The 13,164-nt window shown below is 44.2% G+C and overlaps 1 protein-coding gene across 1 annotated transcript; it reads left to right on the top strand.

Annotated features, from left to right (window-relative positions):
• Positions 1-3,938: 3,938 nt before the first annotated feature.
• On the top strand, positions 3,939-9,257 carry ACTA1 (actin alpha 1, skeletal muscle). The gene is made up of 7 exons (XM_036753808.1): positions 3,939-4,034; positions 5,382-5,522; positions 6,386-6,710; positions 7,516-7,677; positions 8,044-8,235; positions 8,442-8,623; positions 8,849-9,257. Exons 2-7 carry the CDS (start codon positions 5,394-5,396, stop codon positions 8,990-8,992), a joined length of 1,134 nt encoding a protein of 377 aa, XP_036609703.1. The 5' UTR covers positions 3,939-4,034; positions 5,382-5,393; the 3' UTR covers positions 8,993-9,257.
• The last annotated feature ends 3,907 nt before the right edge of the window (positions 9,258-13,164 follow it).

The raw sequence follows: 13,164 nt of genomic DNA, 5'->3' as shown, positions 1-13,164 counted from the left end.
CTGGTGGAGGTGAATCAAAATTTTGTGGAAATGAATGTTGAAAACTAAAAATAAATTAATAAACTTTGAAAGAAAAAAATAGCTTTTCCTATATGCTGTATGTCACTTTAAAAGTCTTCCAGTTAAACACTAAGTGTCTTAAATAAAGTGTTTGATGTATGTTTTTGAAAAGGGTATTTAAAAATCCCTCTAATTTTCAGGTGCCGTATATAGATTTCATCATCCTAAAACATCAGATAATTCTGTTTTTATACCACTGATGCTTTATTTTGTATAAAACCATCCTTGTAATTTGCAAAGACATTAACCTTTCTAACTTTTTTGTCTTTGTAAGGAAGATTATCAGAAATAAATCGCAGTGGAAAAGGGAGGGAGGGGAAAAGCTTGCTGTTTCTGTTTGCATGATCAAATTTTAAGACTTGTACAGAAGTGGAGATGGGCCAGCCTGAGGTGAAGAAAAGCTCTCCCAAACAGGAAAAGGGAAAATCCAAGTCATTTGTCTATCATACCCCTTAACTAATCTGGTATGAAATTAAGAAAAAGATCCTGACTTAGGTTTTTGCCAATTCTCACTCTTCTTGTCAAGTATGGTAACATTGGTAAAACTATAACTCAACTCCAGTCAAACTTGTCATTCATTCAAAATTATTGAGGATCTACTATATGCACAGCACTATTTGCTTCTGTTCTTAAGTTTATAATCTAGCTTCTTGAATTACTCAACATGTGTGAAACAACTGGAGACTGTCAGCAAGCATTTATGCAATGCGAATGTATCATATATTTGTTGAGCTGAGCCATTAAAAATACTCTAATACAAAATGTAACTGCTATGAGGGTATGAAGTGAATGAGCTGTCATTTTGGAGTATCTCTTCTCTCTCCCCTCCCCCTATGTCCAGGGCTTTTCACAAATATGCTTTAATTGTTTATTAAACAAATAGAATAAAGTTAGCAAAGGAAGCTTGAAAATATGAACTAAGTCTTAAAGTAATATTTAGGGAGAGTGGAGAGGACAGGAGAATCTCTGGAAAGTTACAGGCACATTAAAAAAAAGCAAGATTTTTTTTTTTAAGTATATAGATAAAGGAGGAAAAGAGCAGGGCGTTTGAGCTGGGGTGGGAGGACAGTATGAGGGAAGACTGGAAAGTTGGATGGGAGGGAAGGTGGGGTAGGGAGCTTCTAGGTTGGAGCAGAAGGGGCCCTATTGGGGAGTACCAAGACATGGAATTTTAGAAACATTGCCAAACAGAATCTCTGTCAAACATACCCTACATGGTTGGCCTTTATTGATGGATAGTTCTCAAATGTTACGCACAGAGTACTAGCTCACTCAGGGGACAAGCAGTCTACTGTTCCCAAAATTGTACATGTATGGATAAGCAACTCCCCAAAATACCCTTCAAGCCTGTTCCTTTAAACCAATGAGAATTTAGCAGGTCTGTAATGGAACTATGTGTAGCTCCTACTAGGCTCTGTTAGAGGCCAATTAAACCAGCTTCAATCATGTGAGGTAGAAGGAAATCCCTGAATAGGGTGTTCTCTCCCTCTCAGCATCTCTGAGATGTCTGTGTTTCTAGTAGCTGATTTCCATTAGTTTTTGCATGTTTTATTCATAAGCAACTTTAATGTACTTTTGCAGTTGACTCTAAATGGGCTTTGTCAGCTAGGAAGACCTTACTATAGAGTTAAAGTTGTGTTCCTTTAAGCTAGTCTTTTAAAACTCCCTTCCTCTTCCCCTCCCCCACTGAAATTTAAACAAAAGAGAAGTTAGATAGCTATTGTTTGAAAGCAAATAAGTTGCTTACCATCCCCACAAGGACCCAAACTAGTCATTCCCTGTAAAAGGTATATTCCAGTTTTCTGGCAGGTTACCTTTTCTGAATGTTTCCTTCTCCCTTCCATAGAATCGAATAGGAAAGAGTTAAGAATGAAATGCAGCTTTCTTCATTCTCTTGACCCATTTAGCCAACACTAAATAATTGGAAAGCTTAAGGAAGAGAAAACTCCTTGAAGAAATGGAGGAAATAACAGCATTCTGTGAAGCCACAGAAACTTAAGAACACTATTCCTTTGGGCTTCCCCGTCTCTATTTTAAGCTGATTTCTTTTGCCCTTGACCATGTAGAGGAATAGATGCTGTTGAATAGAAGAGAGTGCATAGCATTTGCTTTTCTATCCCTCCCTAAGAAAAGCCACACCTGTTCTAGAAGCTGATCTCCGACAAATGTGAAATGCTATTTCAGCAATGAACCAGAAATTTAACTACCGTTGGAAAAATTGATAATTCCAGAATGATTGTCCACTGCCCAAAAAGCCACTGGCAGCCACCCCTGAAATGTGAGAATAAATAAAACACTCAAATCTTCCTTCAGTCAGGCTACTACTGTTGCTCGAATTATCCAAAGAAAAATGAGACTGTCACTACCAACTGTGGGTGTAAACTCTACTGACATCACATTAGTACTGGACCTCCACTTTGACATAAGTAAATTCAAATCCATTTAGAAAATTGAAAAAAAATAGATTCTAACATATCAGAGATATAAATAGAATACATTGCCCCAGGCTCTAGGTATATGGTAACTCTCCAATGCATCCTGGCAAGTGGCCTGGCTGCGCAGGGTTGGAAATCATCCTCTATATATAAAGCTGATTTTACATAGCCTTTTGGAGTGGCAAAAAAAAAAAAACCCACCAAAAACAAAAACCCAAATGAGCCCAAACCACTGGACCATAATTGTATTCCCTCTTAATTGGGGAAGGCGGGGGGTGGGAGTGGGCGTGGGGAGAGGGGGGACAGATTCTATTTAGTAGCGTTTCCCTAATCATTTATCCTTGCCTTCCCCTCCCCGCTAGTAAACTGTCGCTGCTTCACACTTCCAGTCCATCTGTCCCGGAGCAGTGAGGCTAGCTTTATAGCCCAAGGTCATCTCCGAATAAATTCTAAGCTGCCCTCCATAGAGTCCCTTGGGTCAGGGCAGTGCCAGGAGTTTGGGTTATAACAAACTTTACGGGAAAACTACTGTGATGGGAACCTCCAGCCCCGACACTCTGGTAGCCCGAGAGAGGACAGCTCCTTGCTGGACTGGGTCCCTGCGCTGGGAGTGTGTATGAGCCTTGCCTGGCCCCTGGCCCTGGGAGCCCCCTTGCTTTCTCTCCGCGTCTCCTCAGATCTTTTGGTCAGTTGTTCTCTCCCGGACAGCTGCGCGTACTGCCTGATTCTCCCCTTGGGGTGGGGTGATGGAAAGCCGATGGAGTGTGGCCTTGTTCCCTTTCGCTCAGGCGGATGAACTCGCAGGAGGCATCCCGGGACAGCAGCTGTTGTTCTTCCCCTCCTCATAGCCCCACCACTTACACACCTCCTCCTCCCTTCTCCCAAGAGATGTCAGTCAGTAAGGCTTGGTGGCTTGTGAAAAGTAGGGGCTGCACCTCTAGGGCGGAGGCCCACCGTTCATATTTCCTCTGATCTCTCCAAATCCAACCAAACCCATCCTCTCAATTTCTGCTTTATATTCATAGTCACTTATTGATCAGGGATGGGAAGCACCCCAGCACATACACGCGGATGAGCACATACGTGCACATCAATGTACTCACGTGCACACCCCTCTTGTTTCCCCTCCCTCCGAGATGACCCTCTCCCCTGCCCCCAACTCCCCTGACCAGCTGGAGGGGCGGATTGGGGAGGAGCTGCAGGCCCGGGGAGACACTCCTTATACGGCCTGTCCCGTGTTACCTGGGCCAGGGCCAGGGCTCTCCTTCTTTGGGCAGAGCTCGGGGGTTGGGGGCCAAGGCCGAGGGACCAGAGGGGAGGGGGCTCATAGTGCCCAACACCCAAATATGGCTACAGAAGGGTAGAGACATTCCTGTGGGTCTAGTCCGCGGGCGGGGAGCGGAGAGTCCGCGGGCTATATAAAAACCTGCCTGGGGGGCTGTAGACCCACCACACCGGACAACTCCAAGAGAAGAGCCTCCCGCGGCATACCCAGGGGCCCGAGTCGGAGCTAAGAGGCACCAGTAGCCACCCACACAGGTAGGGAAGAGGAAGTGGGAGAAAGGAGGGAAGAAAGGGGAGGAGAACCAGGGTGTGAAGGAGGGAAAGTGGGAACAGTTTCTAGTGGAGAGACCAGCAATCAGCCTAGCTCAGCACCGCCCTCGCAACTGTCTCCCACTTGTCAAGCGCACAGAACCGCTTCTTCCCAGCCCTGCTCACGTCGAGCCCCGTCCTACCCGCTTCTCCAGGCTTTCAACAACTTCTCGAGGCACCACTCCTCAACTTCACCACTTCATCTTGGGCTTCCGCTTTCCCTTCCGTCCCAGATTTAGTTGAAAAAGAATCTAGCCGTCTCAGGGACTATGACCTTCCTCTTGAAGTCCCACTGACAGTTAGGAAGCAGAGGATAGCTCGCTCCTAAGCTGAGCTCCAGGTACAAACCGAGGAAGCCACCTGAGCTAGACAAAAAGGAAGGACGGCTGTCTTCCTCATTCAGCCTTCACTCCCCACCCCAGGGAAACAGCGAGAGGACTTTGACATCCAAGCCTTTTGGATTTAGAGATTGAGATTTTACAGGGAGCTCCACTCAGTCACAGCTGCTAGAACAGCGACAGCCGGCAAGGAACGCGGGTGGGGAAAATTCTTCAGGCGACACAGTTAAACGGAGAGCTTACTGAAAAGATGATTTGGGGAGAGAGGAGGAGGGAATTCAGCCTCCCTCTCCAACTCTTTCCTGCACCTAGGGAGATGAGTCAGATGGAAATGTCCCACCTAAGGGGATTGATAGAGATGGCTTATCTCTAAGGTCCCTTCTAGCTGCACATCTATGAACCAGTTATGCGGATTCTCGTCTATTTTTAAAGGTCCCCAAACTATCTGAGCTTCCCTCTGTCTGTATAAAAAGGGCATATGGACACGTTTACTTTAATAGCATCTTCAATCCGAAATAATTCAACTTCAATAATTCAGGGAGGCGGGGAGAGAAAGATTGGACCCCTACTGACTCTGGATCGTAGTAAGACGTTGTTAAGTACGTAGTAAGACGGTACGATGGGCACAAATCTCCATGTTACTGGGTCCTTCAACCCAATCCTAGTGTAGGTCAATTAATTACCCACCCCTGGACTCCTAACCATGGGAAGAAACAAAGCAGTTCAGCTGAAGTGTACTTAACCGGAGGGCAAGACGCAGAACACTGTTACTGAGCGAGTGCCTACGAGGAACATAGCGGCCTTTTTGAATCGCACAAGTCTCCCTGCCCTCCGAGCCCGGATAGCTGCGGGCCCATGGTCCCAGCTCTGCTTCTGTCCATGAGACCAGGGACCAGGGAAGCTGGTGGGAGGCGGGTGGCAACACAGTGCACTAACACAGGGCCTCTCTTTGCAGAAAACAGACACCATGTGCGACGAAGATGAGACCACCGCCCTCGTGTGCGACAATGGCTCTGGTCTGGTGAAAGCCGGCTTTGCCGGAGACGATGCCCCCAGGGCAGTGTTTCCCTCAATTGTAGGCCGCCCCCGTCATCAGGTGAGACCTAGTACATCAAACCCTTTCCCTTTCCCCCAATGCAGGTAGATATTGCAGGGGAGGGAGAGGGTGTTGAAAAACAGAACCGGTCTTGTTTTACGGAGATGCTATCCCTCTGAAAGCACCAACCCTGTATATTCCTCAAAGCGCTAGCATCCAGCCAGTGAGGACACCAAATACTGAAGAAAAAGCACAGGAACTTAAATGAAGAGATGTGGGTTCGAATCCCGACTCTGACACTGACTAGCTTAATGATTTGGTCAAGTAACGTCTCTGAACTGCAGTTTCCTCCTATGTAAAATGGGAGGTGGGGCAGTTAGGTAGCTCAGTGGATAGAGTGTCAGGCTTGGAGTCGGGAAGACCGGAATTCAAATTCGGCCTCACTTGTCAGCTGTGTGACCCTGGGCAAGTCACTTAACCTTGCTTGCCTCAGTTTCCCTCATCTGTAAAATGAGCTGGAGAAGGAAATGGCAAATCACTTCTTCTGGAGTGTTTTTGCCCAGAAAACCTCATATGGGGTCATGAAGAGTTGGACACTACTAAAACGAGTCAACAACAACAAAATGGGGAGGGAGGGGAGCAATTACACTCGTGCCAAATACCTCCTGGGGTAGCATTGAGGAAAACGCTTTGTAAAACCTTGAAGTGCCATGTAAATGTGAATTCTTTATGACCTCCCTCAGGTCAACCTCGGGGACTTTTTTAGGATTACTAGATAGAAATGACTCAGAGTTAGTGGGACTTTCCCTATCCCCAAGTCTGTCCAACAGCACAGGGTGGTGTCACTCCAAAGTTCCTTTTTTGGAGCCTAATGCTTCTCTCCCCCTCCACCCCCCTTCTCTTCTTTTGTTCCTGCACTGCAGGGCGTCATGGTGGGTATGGGTCAAAAAGATTCCTACGTAGGCGATGAGGCTCAGAGCAAAAGAGGTATCCTGACCCTGAAGTATCCCATCGAGCACGGTATCATCACCAACTGGGATGACATGGAAAAGATTTGGCATCACACCTTCTACAATGAGCTCCGAGTGGCCCCCGAGGAGCACCCCACTCTGCTCACCGAGGCCCCCCTCAACCCCAAGGCTAACCGCGAGAAGATGACCCAGATCATGTTTGAGACCTTCAACGTCCCCGCCATGTATGTGGCCATCCAGGCTGTGCTGTCCCTCTACGCCTCCGGCCGTACCACCGGTAAGAGGTCAATCCATCCGGGTCTGAAATAGGCTTGGACCTGGCTAGGAAGACACTACCCCACACTTAGACGGACTGGGCCTTCCGCCCTGGCCTCTAGGCTCACTCTACACACACTAGTTATTCTCACTATATAGGTCCACCCCCTCCCATTTTCATTCTTTCCAGACAGGAACCTGCCTTTACAAAGAAACACATCCTGGCCCACAGTCACAGCACCTCCAGACTCTCAGCACTGGCGAAACTATCTACCAACTACCTCCGACGTCCCTCTCCTCTCTCTGCTTGTTTTCGCAGTTCTCTCCCTTCACCTCACCCCAACTCCCCTCCCCTCTCCCAGACTGGCCAGATTAGCAAGGGCGCTTAGGTGCATGCACCGTTTAAATCCATCAGACTACATGCTCCGCCTTTCAGTAGTTTTTTTTTTTTTTTTTTAAGCAAAATGGCACCTAAAGTGGCCTCATAGATCCAGGATACTACTGGACAAGTACCTTCACCCCTAAAGAAGTTATTAAACCCACACCAAATTACAGAGCAGCATTGCTGGCCTACTTAGGTGCACATCCTATCCTACTACTTAGTAGCGCCCCCCCACCCCCCCCCACCCCACGCAGTGCTCTGATGTGAAGGAAAATGTTACAGCAGTTTTCCATATCTCTGTTGCGTTTTGGGGTCTGTGTGTGTGTGTGTGTGTGTGTGTGTGTGTGTGTGTGTGCCTACGTGCGCTTGCGCGTAGTAAGTTTATGTGTTTTTTCATTCTGGTCTGTTAAATCCTCTTCAATCTGTCATTTTCCCCCTCTATTAGGTATCGTGCTGGACTCTGGCGATGGTGTCACACACAACGTACCCATCTATGAAGGTTATGCGCTGCCCCACGCCATCATGCGTTTGGATTTGGCCGGTCGGGATCTCACTGACTACTTGATGAAGATCCTCACTGAGCGTGGCTACTCCTTCGTGACCACTGGTGAGCAGCAGCAGACACCTGAAGCCGAGGGGAGGGAGATCGGGACGGGGAATAAGGTATGGGAGTCAGCCAGGCCCTTGGAAGCTGCCCACAGGACTCGTTCTCAACTGCTGCCTCCTCCCGAGAGCCCCCTCCAACCCTAACAATAAGAAAAAACGAACTTTGCAAGGGCTTCAACCTTGCCTAACCAGGAGCGGGTCCTTGCCCCCACGCATGTATGCCGCCTCCTGTGGTCCGGGGTTCTTAAGCAAATAGGATGTGTAGATGGGCTCGTGAGCGTTCTCACGGGTGTGCATTGGGCCTTTCCATATTCCACTTTCTCCAGCTAACCTGTCAGTGTTTTTTTGCCCCCCATCCACTTGACAGCTGAACGTGAGATCGTGAGAGACATCAAGGAGAAGCTGTGCTACGTGGCCCTGGACTTCGAGAATGAGATGGCCACTGCTGCTTCCTCCTCCTCCTTGGAAAAAAGCTACGAGCTGCCCGATGGTCAGGTCATCACTATTGGCAATGAGCGTTTCCGTTGCCCGGAAACCCTCTTCCAGCCTTCCTTTATTGGTAAGAGACTGCTTTGGGACTTTTTCAGGGTCCACTTTGTCTATAATCTAATCCATGAGAAGCCCGTTGAGCCAAATGGCTCACTTTGATTTCTGTTTTTTGTTTGTTTGTTTCTTCTTTTTAAAAATTTCTTTCTGCTTTCCTTCTCCTCCCCTTCCTCCCTTCACTTCTCTTCCTTCTTCCCTTGTCTTGCCTTTGGTCCCAAGGTATGGAATCTGCTGGTATCCATGAGACCACTTACAACAGTATCATGAAGTGTGATATTGATATCAGGAAGGACCTGTATGCCAACAATGTCATGTCTGGTGGTACCACCATGTACCCTGGTATTGCTGACCGTATGCAGAAAGAAATCACAGCCCTAGCCCCCAGCACAATGAAGATCAAGGTAGGGTCCTAAAGGGGGCAAGAAGCCAATGGAGACTTTATCATTCTTAGTTAATTTTTAAATCTCCGAATTCACTGAGCAATGACTCTTATCTAAGACAAGGAACATCTCTTGGAGTTCGGCACTTCTCATCTACATAGCTTCTCCCTCCCACCTCAGGATTCCCCCCTCTCCATTCTTTTCTTATTTTGTCTGATCATTGTGATTGTTACCTTTCTCTTCTAGATCATTGCCCCTCCTGAGAGGAAATACTCTGTCTGGATCGGTGGTTCCATCCTGGCCTCCCTGTCCACCTTCCAACAGATGTGGATCACCAAACAGGAGTATGATGAAGCTGGACCCTCCATTGTCCACCGCAAATGCTTCTAAACATGTTTACAAGATCAGTGTACTCACTATTCTCAGGATGACAGATGTTGTTGAGTTGCAGGTGGTTGAGCTCTTGCAACAGTCAAATAACTATGGCATTAACATTTCTATTATTGTTGCTGCAAACCCCCTATTGATACAACATTTGTAAAGTGTACATAAATTAATTTATTTTATCTTGTCTTGTCATTTTTAAAACAAAACCCTGCTGAAATGGAAAACTTCAAGAAGCATTAAATTCAGTCATTCTGTCAAGTCCCATAAATCTTGTCATTTTATTTACTTATGGGTGGGGAGTGGTGGAGGGAAGAGAATAATAACTTTCACTTCTTTTGGACAGGACACTCACCTCATTTCTTTACTTTAACAAATTTCACACTATTGAATAATCATGCACAGTTGTTAGGGCTATAAGGTTTTCAAAATAGTTTCCTCAAAATAAACATGATATATAGGTAATACTGGTACCATTCCCATTTTACAAATTAGGAAACTAAGCTCAGCTTAGACTAGTTAAATGATTTGTCCATAGACACACACAGACACACACACATAATTATGGAATCATCATAATAAGCCAGGATTGTAAATAAGGTCTCCTAACTCCATGTTCCATGTTCTTTCTCCCACATCACTGAACAGTTTAAAGGAGGAAGCTTATAGTTGGCCCACTGTGACCACTGTGCTTAGGCCACATCAGACCCATTGTGTTCAGTTTTGAGTGTGACAAGCTGGAATACTTCTGAGAAGGTTGTCTAAGATAGTGAGAGGACTAAAGACCATTTCTATAAGAACCTGTTGAAGAAATTGGGGATGTTTATCTTAGAAAAGACTTAGAGACGAGGTGACACAATAGCAACCTCAGGTTTCTGAGGGCTGCCATATGGAAAAAAAGAAAAAGATTGGCCTTAGAGAGCAACCCTAGGAACTATGGATAGGAATTGCATAGAAGGAGACTTAGATTCAGAGCAACTGCCAATTAGAATTACATGCTTCTAGAGGCAGAGACTGTTTTTGCTTTTTCCCTGTATCTTGAGTGGTTACCACAGTGCTGGAACATAGAAAATACTTATTAAGTACTTGTTGGTTGCTTGATTGACTGAAAATAAAGAAAAACTTCCAATCACAATTAAAGACACCTCAAAGTAGAATGGGCATGAGAAAGGTATACATTAAAGGAAATTCTCCTTTAGAAAGAGATCAGATAGGAGCAGCTTGGGATGGTGGCTTGAGGGCTGGAGCCAGGCTGCCCTAGTTCCTACCTCTGATACTTATTAGGTATGTGACCAAAGGCAAGTTAGTAAGCCTCGCTAAGCCTCAGTTAGAAGATCTGTAAAATGTGACGAATAATTCCCATAGTATCTACCTAATGGGATTGATTTAAGGATTAAATAAAATTATATACATAAAGTGTTTTGCAGTCCTTAAATTGATATGTAAATGACAGCCACTGTTATTTTTACTTTGATCTCAGAGATCCCTCCTAATCCTGTGATTCTGTAGAGAGGCTCCACCTTCATGTCCTTTGTAGTGTTCCTCTCTGGATCACTTCTTTACAAAGGCCCTTCTTGTACCTTAACAGGTTGGAGGTTAGCCTTCTTTAACATTGAAATCAATTTATGAAATAAATCTTGTCTATGAGCAACATGTATGTCAAAGAGCAAGCCTTATCTCTTCTCCAAGAGGCAGGAGAATATAGTCCCACTTGCACAGGCGCTGACCATGGTGCTGTACACTGCAAACTCATGAGAGCATCCGGGTGATTAACCCAAGCCGCTTCAGAACTGAGATCTGTTCAGAGTTCAGCTAACGTTTTCTTCTCCTCAATAGAAAAAAAATACGTATCTTATTTCCAGTTTACTTTTTTTCTCTTCTCCAATAACCACATATTAAGCACCTAAGTCTTAAGCTCCATGGCAGAGATGGAACATGAGCTGAGCTTTGAAGGAAGGGTAGGGCAAAGAGAGAAGTAGAATGGAGCAGTGGAGACAGAAAAGGAGGTGAGGAGAGAGGAGGGAAGCAGTAATAATAAAATTCAGAATATTGAAGTACAGTAGAAAAGCAGAGGTTTTTTGTTTTTCCCTTTGAAAATTCAGGATTTCCAAGTTAGGAAAATATCTTACCAAAAAATAGCATAGGGGGTTTCCTGACAAATTCCCAGAAATCTGATTATCATCTGATTAGATAATATTGACCCAGACATAGCCACAAATGAGATTTCATAATTAAATGTATACACATGACTAGCACCCAGACATATATGCTACTTCTCTTTGAACATTAGGCTTACAATCAAGAGATCTGAGTTCAAATCCCAGTTCTTGTGCTTACTAGTTGTATGACTCAAGATAATTCATTTTAATACTTGAATTTCCATTTCCTTGTCTGTAAAATGTGGGCAACACTTCTATCACTACAATAATATAATACAATACAACAAAGTAGGCACTAAGTGTCTACTGTGGGCAGAGCAATATTCTGGGGCTAGGTGCTTAGGGAAATAAAAAGCTTAGATAAAATATATTCCCAGACCTCAAGGAGTTGTCCCTAAGGACAACACAAAACTATGATGAATAATACAATAACCAAGGACCAACTATATGCAAAATATTATAGTAGCATTATCATATAATTATATAAAAGAATTACAAAACAAAGTGCAATGTGAAGTTTGAGAGGGATGTTTATTGCCAACTAGGGGTATGAGGAAAGGCTTTGTAGAAAAGGTACTATTTACATTAAGATTTAATTTATTGCATTGTCTATTCTCCAATAGACAAAAAAGAGAGGGAGAGTGTTCTAGACATAGAGAACATCCCGAGCAAAGACAGCTGTGAGAAGGCAGAATGCATCTGGGGAAATTGTCCAACTTGACTGTATTGTAGAGAACATGGAGGGGAATAATGTGAGTACAACACCAGCTTCAACAGCCTACGAGAAAGATGACAGCTAAGGTCCAGCTATTGACTTCTCAGTTCTAGAAACAAAGTCCTCCCATTCAGTTCTTTCAAAATAATAGCCAAAGTCTCTCAAGAATTCTCTTTATAATTTATAATTTTGCAACATAAGAGTTAAAACAAATCTCTCAGGAAAGAAATTCTCTTCATTCTCTGTCTGTCAGTATCTCAATGAGTCTTTTACCATGACAGGTCACAGACTCCACTCTCCCTCTTCTAACAGACTCCTCATAGAATGACAGTTGTCACTCCAAGATTTCATTTCCTCTCAAAGATACAGTAACAGCATGTATTATCTCTGTGGGTGAGGTTGTTGAAGCTGGTTATATTAGATATGTCTGGAATGGTAGCACCGTGGAGGGCCTTGAAGGACAGGTATCACAGTTTGAACTTTGCTCGATAGACAAAAAAGGGTCATTGAATATTTTTTGATCAGAACATGACCCCATCTATCCATAGGAGAGATTATTGTCACCACAGAATGATGCATGTGGAGAGTGGGAAGGGAGAAAGACCTTTTAGGGAGTTATTTATTACAATAACCTAAGCAGGTGATAATGAAGGCCTAGACTGGGATCTTTGCAGGTGGAAGAAAGGAAGGAAGGGATTAGTTAACACATAGAAATGTTGAAAGGAAAACTTACAAAGTGCTACATAAATGTGAATTATTATTGAGTTCTCAAGGGCACTGGTATGGTAAGTCTAAATGCCGTGAAAATTATTCAGTAGAATGTGAGAACTGAATAAAAAAGTGTTTGCCACCCTAGTCACCATAAAGTATAAATTAACATTCTATCCAGGTTAGGGGAAGGCCACAATGAGCCAAACTTATTTTGAGTTTAACAATGTTTCAAGGAAAGCATAAATAATCATGATAGACTTACGCATACACTTAGGAGTACATACACATGCATGAATACATTCATCTGCCTGTACAACCTGAATGATTAATATAGTCAGTAGCCCAGAAAATAATGACTTTTCAAAAGGTGACTAATCTGTTAAATTAAGCAAGTTTTTGCCCAAGGCACCAACCTGATTATTAGGATTAAGATACAATTTATTACAAGATAATGCCTCCCTCCCTCTGGGAATGATCAAGAAGTGACTTATGCAATGTTTTTGTTTTGTTTTGTTTTTTTAAACTGAGAAACTTCTCTTTGAATTTATGGACAAGATTTCCACCCGTGGCAAATCACATTGTGGGGCACATTC

This window comes from Trichosurus vulpecula, chromosome 4 (assembly GCF_011100635.1).
Source record: "Trichosurus vulpecula isolate mTriVul1 chromosome 4, mTriVul1.pri, whole genome shotgun sequence".
NCBI classification, from domain to species: Eukaryota; Metazoa; Chordata; class Mammalia; order Diprotodontia; family Phalangeridae; genus Trichosurus; species Trichosurus vulpecula.
This window is presented reverse-complemented; position numbering and strand designations above follow the sequence as displayed.